This window comes from Hirundo rustica, chromosome 6 (assembly GCF_015227805.2).
Source record: "Hirundo rustica isolate bHirRus1 chromosome 6, bHirRus1.pri.v3, whole genome shotgun sequence".
Classification (NCBI taxonomy): Eukaryota; Metazoa; Chordata; class Aves; order Passeriformes; family Hirundinidae; genus Hirundo; species Hirundo rustica.
This window is the reverse complement of record NC_053455.1, coordinates 22,721,951-22,739,974: the sequence shown is the minus strand read 5'-3', so window position 1 is coordinate 22,739,974 and position 18,024 is coordinate 22,721,951. Positions and strand designations below refer to the sequence as shown.

At 45.2% G+C, this 18,024-nt stretch overlaps 1 protein-coding gene across 10 annotated transcripts in view; it reads left to right on the top strand.

The window, feature by feature from the left end:
• The window catches only part of ESRRB (estrogen related receptor beta), a 135,869-nt gene that overhangs the window by 103,751 nt on the left and 14,094 nt on the right, over window positions 1-18,024 (top strand). For all 10 annotated transcript variants that reach the window (XM_040066683.2, XM_040066688.2, XM_040066687.2 and 7 more), the window contains 2 exons: window positions 13,749-13,859; window positions 14,468-14,629. In XM_040066683.2, the coding sequence (XP_039922617.1) occupies window positions 13,749-13,859; window positions 14,468-14,629 (273 nt within the window). The remainder of the gene's footprint in view (window positions 1-13,748; window positions 13,860-14,467; window positions 14,630-18,024) is intronic.

Here is an 18,024-nt window from a genome sequence, read left to right as displayed (position 1 = left end):
CCCTTCCTGACCTAGGTGTAGAGGTGGTAGACTCAGAGGATCTTGATCTCCTACTGGGAGGGAGGCACCTACTGTGTACTTAGGGACCCCTGGAAACCTGCTTCTCTTTGTGTAGTAGTTCAGAGAGAGGATGTATCCCCTTACATACTAAAGCAAATATACACTGGCGACACTGCTTTAGTAGAAGTGCATGCTGTTAATGCACTGTAGCCTATTCATATGAATCCCATAAAACAACTTTAAATGCCCGTAGTGACTCCAGTCACTCTGCAGAGTAGCAGCACAAGCTCAGGCTTGCTGGCTGCCCGTGTCTGTGCTGTCCTGCTTCAGAGCAGTTGAGCCTCTTGGAGCTGGCAGCTGGGGGAGCAGTCCCAGGAGCCGGTGCTGGTGTGCTGCCTGTGCAGTCAGGACATCCCTGCTTCCAGTTCTGGGAGTTCAGCACTGTGCAGAGCAGGCTCCTGTGAAGGGTTTCATGTCTTAGCCTCCAAGTTCTGTGAAAATAGTTAACTGCTTCCACACCAGAGTTAGTCTGGAAAGCAGTGTAAATTCACTCACACCATGCAGTGCCTGAACTCCTGAACCCTGTGGGATACTACTCACGGCAAACTGAAATTTGACTCTATATGGCTGCTTTTGTGCTGAAGTGTATTTAGTTATTCATATAGGGATTGATCAGACATCATTAAAGTCACTGGGGAAGGGTGGTTTGCTATTGATATTAGCGTATCTGTGATCCTGCCCATAATATTTAGAGCTGTGGAAAATACAGCATAAAGATTTATTGATAGCAATGGGATACAAGAGCACATGATAATATCAGGAAGCACAGAGAAGACTACCCTAGCAATCTGCAAATAGGGGTCCTGTGTCCTAACAGAGTGGTCAAGTGATTTTTTTGGGCAGGCATCTTTTTTCTTTCTTTTGCTCAGTATCCCAAGCTGAGAAATAAGGGTCATACTGCTTTGCTTTGCAAAAGAATTGTGAGGACCAATTAGTTAACTTTATGTGAAGCTTGGTGGAAGTACAAAGTATTAGTATACAGAATTCAATCAATACACATCTTTAAAAGCCAAATCCAAGAAGGGAGAAAAATGGTGTTATACTATTTGGTCTCCATAGAGCCAAGAGTTTCTAGAAAGAACAAATCCATAATTGTTTGAATTGCTCAAAATGCAGAATTGACAAGGGATTTCAGATTAGAAAAGGTTCATTGGTCTTTTCCTTCTCTGATTTGTCATCCTATTAGCTCATCCATCCCCTTCCTCTGCCAAGGCACGAGTGTTCCCAGCTGTACCATTCTAGTAGTTTAACTGTTTTTAAAAATCCCTGGTGTTTTGCTTTCCCCAGAGAGCCTATTCTGCAGTTTCCAAACTCTTACTAGGACAAGATGTCTCTTGATATTTGGTCTATGATTATTTTTCCTTTTGATAGAACCTCTTCCTACTTAGCCTTGCTGTACCTTTCTCATCATCCCTTCGTTCATGCATGGCAGAAGGTTGTTAAGTCATGTTCTTTGTCCTGCTTGATTATCCGAAGTTTGGAGAAAAGCAGTTTTTCAGTTAAAGGCAAGATCTAGAAATCAGTTCTCTACAATTTTCTCCTTGATGTCCTTGGGCAAGCTTATAACTTAGTGGGGATGTTTCTGGGTAAAGAGACTATCCTTTTGCTCAAGAAGAATATGATATTCCATTAGTAACTAGTTAAGGGTTTCATGATTTCTTCTCATTTTCCTGATTGTTGTTGCCACACATGATGCACATGCCACCTCCTGCCTGCTGGGCATGTGGCATTATCTTGTTCTTCGAGCAGAAGGCATCAGTACTCAAAGGTGACAAAAACACAAAAACAAATAACCATGACTTCAGGGTCTGCCTTACACTTGAAATGCTCAACTTGATGCTGCAGGAGAGACTTGGATCCTCCCCTTGGGGACTGCATATAAGGGTCACCAGACATCTCTTTTCCCTGTATGGCAGCAACTACGCCAAAAGCTGTGAATGTAGCCCTTTAAGATCCAAGGAGACTGGCCTTAACATGGATGTGCATGTTATTCAGGCAGTGCCGAGTGAATGAGGATCAGGGCAGGAAGAGAGCCAATGGAGCAATCAATAGGTGTCTCAGATATCCAGGCCACTTTCTTTAAGAGAGCTCTGATCAATGTATTGCAACAAGGGAACTGCACGGACACCAGACCTTTGCTGTCTCAGGTTCTCCTGGCGTGATGCTGCAGAGCAGGCAAGACTCACTGGGGAAAGTGGCAAGCAGAAAGCTCTGCCCACAGAGCCCAACTGGCTCAGATGTCTGAGGTGTTGGTCTGTCTGGCTGCCTGTCTCTCACTTTCCCCTTCCATCTGGTGTACCCCAAGGGAGCATTAATTAGCCGTAGCAGGCTCTTACAGGAACCTGCTGAATCTGAAGTCCAGCATTCCAGCAGACTCCAGTCCCAGTGCTCATGTAGGGATGCTCTGTCCCCAGAAAATCTGTGCTCTGCTGCTCTTTGCCTTGCTGAACCACCAGCCTGCAGGCAGTGGAGATGGGCACCTTCACAACTTTGTCCAGTATAATTGCATGCCCCACAGCTCTGCAAAAAACAGGGAAACATGAGCAACCAGTGATACTGCCCACCCCAAATGCAGAAGATGATATGTCTGGTATGGGGGGATGGCCAGTGTAGGAAACGTGTGCCCTGCAACTTGCAGTGGAGAGGCATTGTTCAGAGCTAGGAATCCCGGGGTTTGTCCACCCCATTGCCTCTCTTTGCTCCCATCGCTGTCTGTCTTGGGCCTACAATGACTAAATGTAGCTCTTTAACTCTGGGCTCTACAGAGTAGATCTAGATGTTCCTGGATTTCTGGAATGATAGAGAAATTTCAGCAGTTTGGCTGCTCAAAACTCTTTTAAAACCTTGTCAGTTTTAGGAAGAATATACCCTTGCCGTTTACGCTCTGGCCACCCATAACCTTTCTGTTCTACAGCAATTTGTTTGTCTTCAAGAGGTGGATGTAATTTCAGATGACACGGGGCTTGTGTATGTGGGCTCAGAGGTTTCATTTTGGACATTGGTTAAACATGACCACACAACTTTGCCTTCCACGCCTCTACTGCCTCTCTGAACCTGGGGTACCCCAGGTCCTCTAGAATCTGGGGCACCTCCTCTTCTCTGACCTTCGTATCTGTAGAGCTGTTTCTTCTGTATTTTCTCATGCCTCTCTCTCAGCTTCCTTTGCCTTTTCTTGAATGTGTTATCACTGAGGCACCACCAGCACTGCTGGACTTTGGGCAATGGTGGGTCCATTTTGGAGCTGCCTGGAGTGGACATAGGGGCAGTTTCTGGTGTCTTCTCACAGAAACCACCCTTGCAGGCTCCTGCTACCAAAACCGTGTCACATAAATGCAGTACTGCCCATGAAAGGGAAATGGTTTGAGATCATCAGAACAGGGATGGGGAAAACAGGTGAATTGCAATGAAACATCAAGGCCTCTCATTACAGAACTCATCTTTGGCTGGGAATGACCGACAGGCAAGTGGAGGAGGGGCAGTATCACACATATCAAACCATACCACACCAAAGAGAGCAGACTGGCTGTTGTCTGGGTATTTGGTCCTTTCTCTTGCGGAAGCCCTGCAGAATTTTTTCTTCAAAGGATTGTATAGTTTCTAAAGCTGTGTTCTCTGTTCTGTGCTGGCACGTCTGCAGAGACCCAAATGGACCATAAACAGCTCTGAAAAGGAAGCAAAGCTGGGTCATAAAATGTTGCTTTTCATTAAGTGTGTGCACATGCAATTGTGTCACATCACAGCAGAAAACCACACAGCAAGGAAAACATCTGTAAAAAAAAATCTCATCCAGGCATTGAAATGACATTGATTATTCCCCCAGCCTTTGAGTCTTGTTTTACTTCTTAATACAAGTAATGTATATCATGTTGCTGAAGTTGTCCTCTGGTCCCTACCAGTGCTGAGACTTGTCTCCTCAGAGTCCCGCTCATGACTGAGTCCTAAGTGCATCTTTCATAGATGTATAAGTGGCTTCTGCCCAGTTTCTTGCAGACATTACTGGATAGCTTCCAAGAAAGAGGGTAAAGACTGACAGGACCCTGGGGATGTGTCCTGTGATAGACCTCAAATAAGGTATACCTTATTTCTGAAGTAGAAGAGTAGAAGATAGGAGCTCACAGGAGTATGTACACTGCACGTGCTGGAAGCAGGAGCAGAGATTCCTGGGATAGGAAACCTGCCCTGTATGGGGTATTTTACCCCACTCTGAATGTCTTTGAAGGTAAGTTGTCCTCAGGCCTAGCCTCCTGGCTCTCAAGAATCACCCTTGTGTGGTGGGGGTGAAGTCTACAAATAAAAGGCAGGAAGGTAGAAGAATATATAGTCTTGATCAGGATGCAGAAAAGGGAGGCTTTTTAACAGCAAGAGTGAAGTTAGGCAATCGTCCAGTAACAACATGTGATTTATCTTATTTGCACAACTCTCTTTCTTCCCAAAACTCTCATGCTGTAGTAAGCCCAGGTACAACCATTACTTTCCCAGGCTTTGTTCCTTTGCTCCTAATGCATTTAGATAAGAGATGCTAGAAAACGTATTAAAATTCAACAGGGAACCCAAATTCTTTGCTACAAATCTCCCAAGCTTTTGGACTCTTATCTGTCTAATATTATTTCTGATGTAAAGTTTGCTGAAATGTGTGGATACTGACACTCCAGCACCAGACAGTGAAACAGGCAAGAGAAGTCTACAGAAGAGAGTCACAAAGTTCATTCAGCTCATCTTCCTGTTAATTGTTCCCCTTCCCTATCTGTCCCTGATGTCTTTGGGAATACCTTGCGACCCAAAAACTTGCAACAACCTGGTAACCCTTGTGTTACCTAAGTGCCTGCATCTCTGTGAATACTGGAGGTGATCCCCCCTTCTGAGATGGTGAGACTGTAATCTCCAAATTTCAGAAGCAACTATCTCTTAAATCCATCTCCCCTTCAAGACCCTGGCTGATTAGGAAACCCTGTACTCAGTGGAATTGCCCTAGTGTTTATTTCTAACTCTTTGGTTTCCCTTAATGGCTGCTGATGTCATAAATTTTTCACAAGGAATCAAATCTGTCATCCTGGGCAGACTTGGCTGTGTGATGTTGTAAATTTGATGCAGTCATCTAGTATCTGAGCAAGGGATTCCAAGCATTGGTGATTTCAAGCCACTTCGACTTACAGCTTTGCCTTCATCTGCTACTAAAATCCAGAAAACTGAATCAACAGCAGAGCTCCTTTTCAGCAACGTAACCACATGGAGGGTGTTTAATTTCTGTTTTCAAGTGAAAGAATCTCTCAATGGAGCAAAGTGCTTCCAGCATTCTCTCCCTCCTGCCCCCATCCCTGCTTCCAGACCATGTGTTCTCAAAAAGATATTTGATTTCAGTGAAAGCTCAGCTGACATCCCTGCAATATGCTTGGGTACTTGCTTTGTGCTTCCTGGGAAGGATGAGGGCTCCTCCGGGGACCCTGGGTAATTGGGTTAGTGGCCAGCTCATGTCAGGAAATTAAAAGGTAGCCCCGATCAGGTTGCTGCTGTGTGCAATTTAATGGCTTTGTATTTATAGAGTATTCTGCCTCTAGCCGCTGCCTGAAATATCACTATAGGAGGTATCCAAATGAAAAAAGAGAATGAAAAAAAAGGATTTTTCTTCCTCTAAAATACCCTTGTGTTCAAAAACAGACAGGCAAACCCCTGTCCATTGAAACAGGATCTCTAGGAGCAGTGAGTGGCATCTTGATGACTCTATCTTCCACACCCAACTATTTTCCAAGGCATAAATTGAGCATTTGCAATGTGGCTGGAGCTGAGTTGTGACAGAGAGCATGTGCTGCCTTTCGCAGGCTTCCTCTAAAGAGGAAGCTTCCAGCAGATGGACTGTTCATAAATTGCACATTGGGCTGAGTGCACTTGGTATCTGTTTTCTGGACATAAGAATGGCACATCCAATACCATCCTTACACCTTCTCCCTTATCTAATGGATTATGAAACTTTAATTTGGTTCCTCTCATTCATTTTACGTTTTGTGGTTCTTACCACACCTAACTAGATCTCCATTCTTTCAAACATTGAAGCCCAGGTTCCATCAATATACATCTATATGGGTTCAGAGAGTCATCACCTCTACATGGGTTTATAATAAATACTTTGTGCATTGTGTCACCAAAACTATGCTTAGTGCTTTTATAACATGTACAGAAAAGAGGAAGCAGATAAAAACTGCAACAACCATCCTGGGATTTTTAGAACCCAGCCATTGTCCTAGAAGCTTTTAGGCAGTTTTGACAACACAGCAGGTAAGATTCTTCGAGGTAAGCAAGAATGGGTTGGACTGAATATATGCCCCCACTGCTGTACAGCAACTTTGGGCATGTGCCTCTGATAGCCTGTGTGTACCAGTGACTCAGCTCTGCTGAGATTCTCAATCCCTTTCCCTGACTCACCTTTGAAGACTGCCAGCCCTTGACCTGCAGGGTATCGTGAGAGGGTCTCTATTCAGAACTTCCTAGCACGCCTCTTCCAATTTTAGAATTCAATAAGAAATGGACAGTAGTTCTTAGCATTAGAAAAGCTAATGCTTTTGGAGGTGAGGACTTGAGGAGATGCTTCAAGGCTCAAGCAGAGTTGCTGTAAGAGGCTGTAAGCAGAGCATGCTGTGTTGGTGGGTCTAACTCCCTCGCCCCTATGGATCTCCCTCACAAGTAGACCTCTTTCCATGTAGTGGTGGGGGCCTCTCCATCGTGTCACATATCAAAAATTGTTGTTCTTGATCCATGCTTATGCTCCTCTACCTGTTCCAAAATCTGCTCCACTGAAACACACTGAGACAGAAGACTGGACTAGAGATAGCATTGGTTTCACCCCACAGGGTTTCTCTTGGTAGTCAGTGAAGAGATGTATCTGTCATGATGCCTCCTCAGGTAAGTGTCTGCCCAGTGAGCTGAATGTGGAGATGCCTTTTTCTCTGTTATCTGTCAAGGGAGCCCAGATGCACAAAAGGGAGCTATCAAAGTCTAAAGTAAGGTGAGTTAAATCACACCTAGGGCTGCAGCTTCCTCTAGGCAGAAAACATCATTTTGGGCTTTATTTCTGAGTTCTACTTCTTGGAAAGTCAGTGGGGCTGAGGCTTTGTCATCTTTTAGTGTTGGAGTCCAGGGCATTCCTTTGGTTGCCCTGGAGGGTCAGGGACCTGGGCAGGGGGGTCTGGGACCCCAGCCCAGAGCCCAGGGCTCAGAGAGACACTGGATTTGATTTCAGTCCATGGCACAGGGTGAAAAAACAGTGGGTTTGGGATTTTTGGCATTGAAGTGAATGGGGCAAGATGGAGAATTTAGGGCGTTGTCTCCTTCTTCCTTCTTGTTCCCTCACTCCATTTCTGCAGTGACGTTGGCACAAAGTAGTTAGTGAGGATTGGGTCAGAGTAAAGATGACATTTTTAGTATTAGTGATAGACATTGGTAATAAATAGTAAATAAAGAATACGTAGCAATTAGTATAAAAGATAAGGACAGCCCAGAGACAGGAGGAGTCACCAGATGTCCGAGCCACGGCAAACATCTTTTGGACACTGAGAAAATTGTAAGATAAGAACTAATAAACAAAGCATGTAACCTTGAAGACTCCGTCTTTTCCTGCGTTTGTCACAGAGCTTTGCAGAGGGCCGGAACTCTAAAACCACCTGAATGCCGGGGAATTTAAACTCCTGAAAAGGAGCCCCCGACATTTTAGGTCCTGTTGTGAAAGGGAACCTTGGTCTTTTTCCTAGCAGGCATGTGCCTGCATCTGTTGCTTTTGCGCGGTGCCCCTCAGCCCGTTGCTGTGGCCTTTGTGGCCATGGGTGACAATACCAATAGAGCTGCTCCCTGCTTCAGACTGTTTGGAGGGCTGGGAGGGGAAGCAGTCAAAGGAGAACGTTTGCATGGACCATGGACACAGCATGAGTGTGTGGGTGTGGGGCTTATTAAAGAGAGTTGTTGCAGAGAACAGGGTATTGAGGTATTCTTTATTCCCATTTGCCGCTGAAGTCCTTGTTAATTCCTGAGTTTCCAGAGGGAGCAAAGTGAGAGGGGCTCAGCATGGGAAGAAGGATGTAAATTTGAGAGACAGCAGTGGCTAGTGCTGCAAACAGCCCTGCAGAGCTGGCAGCCATGCAGCTGGCATTGGCAGAGGAGAAGGACTGGTTTGCAAGCTGGGTGGGTTTCACCTGACTCAATATGCTTTGGACCAACTGTTTGGACATGCTGCTTGTGTTTCTGTGTGTGAGGAGCTTGACACCTTGTGTCACTGCTCCAAGGCACGTGAGAGCCTCTGGGACCAGGTATAATCAGGTATCACAGGGCTAACGTTTCTCTCTGAGTCCAGGGACTCTTCAGTCAGCCCAACAGTGGAGAAACGTTCCTACCTGACTAACAAAACCCATCAAAGGTGGAGGAGGCTGCAGCATCTTGCTTGAACTGATCTAATTTCTATGTAGACTCTTGTAACACAGGAGATGGATTTTCATCTCCACTTCCCCTCATACCCAGGATAGTTCTTCATCCTCTCTTTCCAAGTGTAATTTCCAGGTTTGTTCACCTGCACCAGCCTAGTCACTGGGTTCTTCTGGCTGTGCTGATTTGTGACCCTCAAGTTGCTTTCCTGTATCTCAGATGAGTTGGGTAATTGCATCCGTCACCTACCAGAAGACTCTCTAGGGGCTGGCCTCTTTTTGTCACAGCTTTAGAGCCTAATAGTATAAAGGGATCTTACCTCATTCCCAAGCTGGAATCTGAGTAACAAAAGAGAGCCTAGTCAGTTTGCAGCCTCTCCATTCCTGTTAGGCAGAGACGCTTTTCCCTGTAATCTATTCTTTCTCCATCTTGGCAGACCTGACTTTTAATGGCCATCTCTGCTTTCTGTTTCCTTGATAGGCCTCCTCCTGGCTCACTCATCCCATTACTACATGCTGTTGTCTCTCCTGAAGTTCTCCTGAGCAGAAAGGAAGAGGGAAATTTTGTAGGAGACACTTTGGATACAATCCTTCTCCCTTCCATTCTTCTCTGCTCTTAGCCTATACATTCCAGTTTCCTTGGCCAGTACCAATCCGTGTACTTTAGGCTGCAGCTCCCAGAGACAGGTGCTCTGCCAGCCACAGACCACCACACCAGCTCAGACCCTGGGAGAGCAAGCAGTGTGGAAACTGCATCTCGAGGATTAGGTGGGCAGTAGACAGAGGACCTGGCTAGTGTATCGCAGAAGCTCAGCAAGACAAAAGCAGCTCAGTCCTTTTGCTTCCCAGCCAGCACTTGCCCTGTGTTCCCTTTGGCTGTGTCCTTCTTGCTCTAGACTCATATGGTACCATGCAAACCCCGTAGCTTGGCTCCTCCATTAGCTCTTTTGGCAAGATAGATCTTTCTGTTCCTATCAATCCATGGGCATGTGATAGGACTCAATGGGAAGTGAGGTGAGGCTGGTAATTTGACACGACAGCTGATATTGGGCCTTGACTACATTTCCCACTGGCCAGGGCTTATCTTCACAGAGCTTTTGAGAGTATTTTTAGTCCCCAGAAAATAAAAGAGAAACTAAACCTGACTCTGTGTGCTGTTGCCTCTGCATACTCGGCTATTTTTACTTCCGACAGTCTCGGCCTGGGTCCAGCTTTTAAAAAAAGATGGAATTATTTTACTTCCATTAAGAAAAAAACCCCAAGGCCTGATGTTATCAAGTCGGTAAGGGGACATCTGATCCCAAAGTTGTCGGGCAGACGTCTCTCCAAGGGGCATGTCAGAGAAATGCAGGGAGCTTGAAGGATGAGCAGATCAGCTCTCCCACTGCAGAGGCTCGGTGCTGGCACAGACCTCTCTGCAAGAGTGCTTGGAACACGAGTGGCACCCACAGGACACTTAGAAAACTGACATCCCTGCCCCAGGCAGGATGCTGAGCTGAGAAATCCTGCACAAGGCCTGGTCCTGCCCTCCTCCCTGCAAGGTCAGAGGGGCTTGGGCTGGCAGGGGAGAGAGACAAGCTGCCAGGGAGCTGGAACTCAATCCCTGTGGTGTACACCAGGGCCGGCTCCATAGCTAGGTCAGATGAGGGGGACTTTTATGCAGGGTCTCTCAAAAGGTAGCAAAACTGAATGAACAGCAGCACTTTCTTGCCATACAGGGAAATGGGAGGAGAAGGAATGTTTCCAGAACAGATAGCCTTAATCTGAAGGGACTGCCAGCAAGATAAGTTATCAAGGGGTGGTGCTTTCAAACTTTGCCCTATACTGTTGATCTCAACTCCTTGCTGACACAAGGCTGGGGGGGGGGCAGGGGGGGTGGTCCAGAAGTGCCTGTGGTGGTGACATTTTTGTATGATGAGTGTCTTCTCTCCTTTGAACTGGCTAGTTGTGCTTCATGTGAACATAGGGTTTGTGCAGGAGCTTTACTTCGCTGCTGTCTTGTTGTGAGGCTGCATTACCAAATCCTATATAAGTCTTCAATATGGACAGCTGCATCTCATGCGTGGCTGCTGCACCTTGCAGTTAATGCTCAGGTGGTGTGAAACCTGCCCTTGTGATTAGAGCATATGTGCCCCTCAGCTTTGCTCTAGCCCTCTCTCTTTCATCTCCCTTCTCCTTGCACTCTCCTGCTTCCATTCACATCCCAGTTTACATCCCCCTCCATTTCTTCTCTGCTCAATGTTTTCCTTCATGCTGCTTCTCTGAGCTCACCCACCCCACCTCCCCGCTCCATTTCAATCTCTGTCCTTTAGCGTCCCTCTCAGAGCTGCACTGTAACCAGCCTGCCTGTCTTAAAATCAACCACAGAGGAAATCAAGCAGAGCAGCAAGCATGAATAACCTGAGTACCTGGATACCCCTGGATGCCACAAGTACTGAATTTTTGGCCTTTCCTTACATCTAGATATGACTCATTAGGCTGTAAGATCTTTAGAAAAAGGATTTTACCATGGTGCTTATGTCTGGAGTGTCACAGTCAGGGACTCAGAGGGTCGAAATGCTTTTGTTTACTGTAGTTCCTGTGGGTCACTGCACTCAGCGGCAGGAGCTGGGATGTGCCGTGTGGGGCTCAGGCTGTTCGGCAGCTCTGCGGCTGGAGCGATGATGACAGGGTAGAACTGTGGCTCTGCAAGTGCTGATTGAAAACATTTGCCTCAAGGAGTGTCGCGCGGGAAGAGGAACAAGAGGAGGACAAACAGTTGTTCAAAATTAACAAGCTGAAGTCCTTGGGCAAACAGACCTCTGTCTGCTCAGTGGGGGAAGGAGGGATGGAGGGTAAATCTCTCTGCGTCTTTCTTATCTTTTTTTAATGCACTTAAGTCCCTTGTGTCTTTATAATCTGATTGAGGGTCCCTAATACTGCTGCAACCTGTGCAGCCATCCCTCTGCCAAGCACTGGAGGATGGCATTCTCCTTGGGAGGAGGAAATGGGCTCCTTCCCCTATTTCCTCCCTACTCCTCCTTGTTCCCCCTCCCCACTGCTTAGCAAACTGCACGGCAAAAGCATCCTGGAGTGCTGTGTGTTGGCTTCTGGAGAATGGCATCTCCCTCTTTCCCTCCCCTTGACCGCTGGTGTGAGGGAATGTACCCACCAGTGTTCCTTATCTGGGAAGGTCCTGGGAAGATGTGATTCAGTCCTGAAGTCTTGGCAGCCTGTTCTGGATTCCTCTATACTTCCAACAGTGTATTCCTGACCCTTTTAATTTTCATATCTGGTTGTTTGGTTTACTGGCAATTCCAGAAATTTGTGCCCCTCCCTTCTCTCCAGGCTTATAGGTAGGTGTTGTTCATTCAGCAAAGCATGGAATAGAGTTCTTTCTTGAGAAACCAGGGCACATTTATAGAGGGAAAGAAATCATGGATGGAAATGAAAATTTCCTGCTTCATCCAGGATTTTATTACTGCTGTTCTTCAGGGATCTCCCTAGATAACCTCAGGTTTGGGATTCGCAGGCTGTCCTTTTTGAAATTGCTCTCTGAAGCGTCTTGCCCACAGGAAGGAGTCTTGCCCACAGGCTGCCTGCCACTGGAAATGAAAGTAAAGGAAGCAGTAGGCATCATTTTCAGAAACAATACCATATAATGGAAGAGAAAGGTGGTACTTAGGGATATTAGTGAATTCTCCATACAGAGTAAGAAATGGAAAATGGGGCAGGGGAAAGAAATTACTCAGTGTGACCTAAGTCCACCTGTATCAGCTTCACACCTTTCTCCCCAACTTCAACATCTGCTGTTCTCCCACTGCAGCCACCCACAGTAGCAGTTCCCTTGGCCTGCAGAGCTCCACGCCTGCTCACTCCTGCTTCTCCTGCTCCATGGGAGACAGACCGAGTGTTGTTGGCCTGGTATTCTTGTTGCTTAGGGGGCAGTTAGTAGTCAAATTGTTTTGGTGCTCTAGCCGTGAAGAGTATTGGGATGTAGATGTTGTTGCAAGTAGCGGTTTCAGGTGGGGCAGGTGTGGCTGGTGTGAGCATTACAGTAAAAGCTTTCTCGGACAGAGTAAGCAAACATCGCACTGAAAGGCAGTGTGACAGACGTGCCTCCTTCTAGGGGAGAATATTTGCAGCCAACTGCAGATTTTTTCAGGTGTACAGGTTGTTCACTCCAAAACTGATGTGGAGTGTTTGCTTTTAGTTGTTTGTGTTTATGTAGCGGTATGATTGCAAAATATTAATGACTTAATTTGATTAATAAGTGTATCACATAATTGGTTCCCATGATCAGACTAGATAAACTCCTGTGTGTTTCTAAGAAAGTACTTGTATAGTGCAAATTCAAGATTTTATTCTAATCAAATGCTCCTGCATTTACCTTGAATGATTTTTTTCCAAAGCTGTATCTTCCAGCAAGACTGAGTTAGCCCAGATTTAAAGGCTGATTATAAAAGTCCATGTGACTGCTGAGAAATTACAGACAACTGCACAGATATCTGTAGGGTTTTTTTTCACAGTTTCTTTTTAACATCATGTTTTGTACTAATAGGACAAGTTAGTTGCTGTTGCTGATCTACTGCTGATGCTATGGTTTTTAGCATGATGACAAATTACCGATACTTCCCAGTCACTGGGAATTTTTTTCAGAGTGCAGTTTCCAATTTGGTTCACTGTACTTTGAAAGAGCTGCAGCAAATTCTTCAGTGTCTCCCTACTTCATCTTTATCATTGCTTTATTGTGGTCAAGGTTGTTACTATTTATTTGGATTCTACTTTTATTACAGTTGCCTTACTTGATAAAGGCTGAAACATCTTTGTTGAATTCATAGTTCATTATCTGTTGCTATAGGTCAGTTTTTTCAAATATAAACAGCGAGAGGTCACAGAACATTTAACTTTTCATTTTAAGAACAATCTAACAAGCTTGTTTTTATAACTGCAAGTTTGATTGACATTTAAAGTCTTTCTTTTTAAAAGCAGGATCATGTAGAGGGCATTGAGGTCTGAAGCTTTTCATTTTCCCATCAGATTTATAGTGATTCAAGAGTTTGAATGGGTTAATTTCTGTCTTCATTAAAGTTTTGAATAAAAGTAAAGCTCAGAGCTGCATGCTTAGAGCTGGAGGCAGTCTAGCTGGTATTGAGATTGATGGGCTCAGCTGAGATCTCAAGTGTTTGGGAGAGGGAAGCTCCCTGGAGTGTGAGGAACATCTTACTTAGCAAATTTTAGTATTTGCATGTCAAGGTTCTGTAAGGCACTAAGGAATCATGAGGACTTCTTTGGTTTTACCTGCAGGTGTTCGTCTGGATCGAGTCCGTGGAGGCCGTCAGAAATACAAAAGGAGACTGGATTCTGAGAGCAGCACTTACCTGAGCCTACAGATCCCTCCCCCAGCTAAAAAGCCATGTATGTATTGGTCTTGAATTGTGATCCTCTGAGCTGCCACTATATTCCTTTTCACTGGTCTCCCAAAAGTGCAGTGTAGCAATTGTCACTTGTGCTTCCTGTATCAGTCAACAGCACTGGAATTCTTTCATATGATCATAGTGTAGAGGTAATGAGACAGGCCTAGGTACAGCTCAGGCCCTGTACTCATTGTGCCTAGGGTTAAATACCAGACCTTTCCTAGGAGATTATGTCAATCCATTTAGTGATCTTCTGATCTTTACCTAAGCGATGTTAACAAAACCGGTCCCATGCTGATTTCTCTCTTCAATACTACCCATAGCTCTTTAAACTTTTCCACATCCCACTACTTTTTTGCTTCTACCTCCTTCTCACCTCACTGGACCTACCTGAGACAATGACTGACAGCATTATAGCAGCTTCCTGCTTTTGTCATCCCTGTGCAGAGCTGGTTTGGCATGAGCAGATCACTACAGCTTGTGTAGCTGCAGTGTGGTTCTGTTGTGACCAAAACCATTACTGAGGTCCTAGGGGCTCTATGTCTTATCCCAGGAGGTGTTCACCTTATGTCACAAGAGATACAACAACTTCTCCTTTGAAATGTGCAGTGACTAAGATCGTCTCCCACTTGCTGGTGGCTGAACCAGAGAAGATTTATGCCATGCCAGATCCAACCATGCCGGAGAGTGACATCAAAGCCCTGACAACCCTCTGTGACCTGGCAGACAGGGAACTGGTGGTGATCATTGGCTGGGCAAAGCACATCCCAGGTAAATGGGGAATTAAAGGGTGTAAGCATGAACAGCAAAGGGAGCTATTATTTATCTCTGTGTTTATCAGTTTTGGCCTCAACCAGGACTTTTTCCTATAGTGATGGGTGGAAAGTACTGTTACAAAAAACTGCTGGTGATGGGCGCTCATTGGTAACAAACTCCAATGCAGCCTGTGATGGAGGTGCATAAATTGATCACTGTATGTGTGTGTGCCCTGGGATTATGCAGAAGGCTTCACTTTGATACAGTGAAGTTCTCTGTTGTATCTAGCACTGAGTGGCCCAGTGAAAGCACTTGGGAAAACAGCTTTAGGATTGATATGGTGGACTTTCATGGTTTTGCACTACATCAGCACGACCTAGATCTGTTGTGTTTATAGATGAATAAATATTATGGCAGTGACTGGATTTTATTGCTCAGAACAAGGCAGAGACACACCCTCTCAGCAGCAGGCATTCTTGTCCAGACTCAGGAAATCTTGTCATAATGGATTTGTCACAGAACAAATCCCATTGTGATAGACGACGTGCTATTGCCAGTGAATCTCAAGGCTTCTTTGTTGACACATAATGAGGACAATTTATTTGCAGTGTGACTGGCCTTGGAAGACTCACTGACTGTATGCAGTGTGTGTCTATGTGGTTGGGTGACATAACAAGTGTCCCACGCCTGCAGGTAGGGTGGACCGAGGCTGAAGGAGCAGATCCGGCTCTCAATGTTGAGTTCTGGGTTCTTCCCAGATTTGGATGGGAATGGGAAAATGCTCCCCTCTCTCTAGTGTCTCTCCAACCCCACCAGAAACAGGTTGGAGTTGTGTATGGGGAAGCCTCGCCATGGAATTTAGAAGATATCCTTGGGATTTACAAGGCTGCTTTCCAAAGATTGCTTCAGACATTCATTATGAACAGCTCACTAAAGCTATAAACAGCTCACTTCAGCTGTCTCCTGCCTTTTGTCCTCCTTCCATTTGTCAGGAGTGTATATGATGCTCTGATACAGAATCACAGGATTTACTGCACACTGTCTATGTCTCCCAGTCCATGGGTCTGTGTTTTTTTGCTTTGCTTCTTGGCTTTAAGTTCTTCATTTTTTAATGAAGCATCTTAACATGAGTGATCAGTTTAGTTTTCCCATATATTTTGTTTCTTTGTGTTGCTCCTCTTTTGGCTTTTTGGTAGCTGCTTCTCTTTTTCTGTAGAGTGTTTCTCGTGGGACCCAAGAGTTAATGGTTTTCTGGGCTATATGGAATATAGATTGTTATGAGATGGGACTATGAAGTCTGAAGAAACTTTTTCAGGACAGTATTTCTGAGGTTAATCTTGGTGGTGCCCTTCTTACATGAGATCTGCCATATCTGCAGGGATTACACCCATCACTAGTGCTGGAATCCATCTGGGGCTGATTCATCACAAGTGGGGTTACAGGGCTGATTACAGAACTCAGCCTGGATTGCTCTACTAACCCAATACTTGGGGTGTTAACAGGAATGGTTTTAATGCGATGCAATTAGCTGCTGTGGCTGTCCGGTGAGGTGCAGTTGTACATCCCTCTAACCTTGGCTATTTCTGTTCGCACAGAGTGCCCTGCTTTAGTTCCCTACCTTGTGGCTGTGGGATAATCTGAGTTCCTACGGAGTGTTCCATCCTGGCGATACTATCCCACAGCAGGAGTATAGTAGAGATTGCTCCTGCACTGTGAAAGGGGCTCTTCCTCTCCTTTCCGAAATCAGGACATTCTTACCACCATCTCAAACTTCGCTGTGTATTTTCCTCTCCTATGAAAGGCCCTACAACACAGTAACAGCCACAGTAATCAGCCTGGCACAGTTCAGACCAGCAGTAGTATTTTGTAACAGGACTGTGCACAGGCGAGAGTTCAAGAATTGTTACATAAGAGAGCAGTACTGAGGAAAAAATATAAAAAAAGATACTTCATAATAATGGAACAAAACCTGTAGCTCTGCAACAAGTATGAAACTTACTGAGTTATGCAGCAAGGGGGCAGAGCAGGGCAGGGCCAGGAGCCTGCCAGGTGTCTAAATTATCTATGCCCTGCGTTTCTGCCTTTTAGGGATTTTGAGCAAAACATGACATTGCTTTCTGCGTGCATAAACTCTTGGTCAGAGAAATATGGAGAAAGGAGAAAAAGTCACATATTCCTGCCTTGTATTCACGCTGGAATTAGTAAAGAAAGATGAGACATTAAAGTCATACCAACCCTGAAGGATGCCAGGTGTCAACACAAACCCCACAATATTAGCAAATAAAACCAGTTAAACACACTTTCCTATGATAACAATAAAACATGATTTAATCATGTTTAGCAAATGTTATTAGCTCAACAGCCTTATTAGCCATGCACTCAAAAGCCACACTTTGCCAATGTAGAGTTGTTCCCTTCTGTATGAGACCCCCTCCGCACTACTCACTCTCCCCCCACGGAAGTTGTCTTGGAACAACATCCACCTTTTCTTCTTGCTTTGATGCAGGGTGACGGGACTTCTCTTGCAGAGTGACGATGAAGGTTCTCCCAGGGTGGCTGTTGTGCTGTTCTCACCAGGAAGACATTAGTACTAGCACAGAATGAAATATGGCAAGTGGAGTGACAGCAGCTGTGTCTGGAGTGGCCTCAGATCCTATAATTACATCTCCTTTTATTACCTCTGCTAATGGCCCTCCAGGATGACAGAAATGATAATAAATTAACAGATTATGAACTCCACTTGCCACAAATTATGTGACTTTTTTTTTTTTTTTTAAATTCTGGGAGCTCCCACTGCCAAACCATTGAAATAATAATGACTGAAAAAAAAAATTTAAAAACCCAACCTGAATGTCTCATCAACTATTGCAAATAAAGCAGCTTTTCTCAAGGTGCATGTGGGAAGGAGGGAAACATGCATGCAGCTCTGTGCTAGAGCCAGGGGCTTCTCTTTTGGAGTAGTGGTGGATTAGGCATCTTTCAGGGTCAGACTTGAGTAAAGCAGCAAGAAACAGATCACTAAGGGCATTTTCTGATTGCTGGGCCATCAGCAGCTCAAGAATGCAAAACAGTTGTATTCTAGCAATTCCTGAGAGCTGTGAGGTGACAGAAAATCTCACAACTAGAGGTTCTCCAGTGTTATAATTCTATAATGAATAGCAAACCTGTGATTTTGGCCAGGTAAAATTAACATTTAGTTTTCCTGATCTCAGCTCTTAAAACGTGAGAGAGTTATATGATTTCTGCTTTACTGCAGTGATTCAGGGACAGTCCTTTAGCTCTTGTACTCCACACGTATGAACACTGGAGCAAAAGGGTCCCAATTCTGTCAGACATTCCAAGTCCAGGCTTGACACCATAGTGCTCCCTCTTCCCGCTCGCGTGCTGGAGGTGGAGTTGTTGGCTACCTG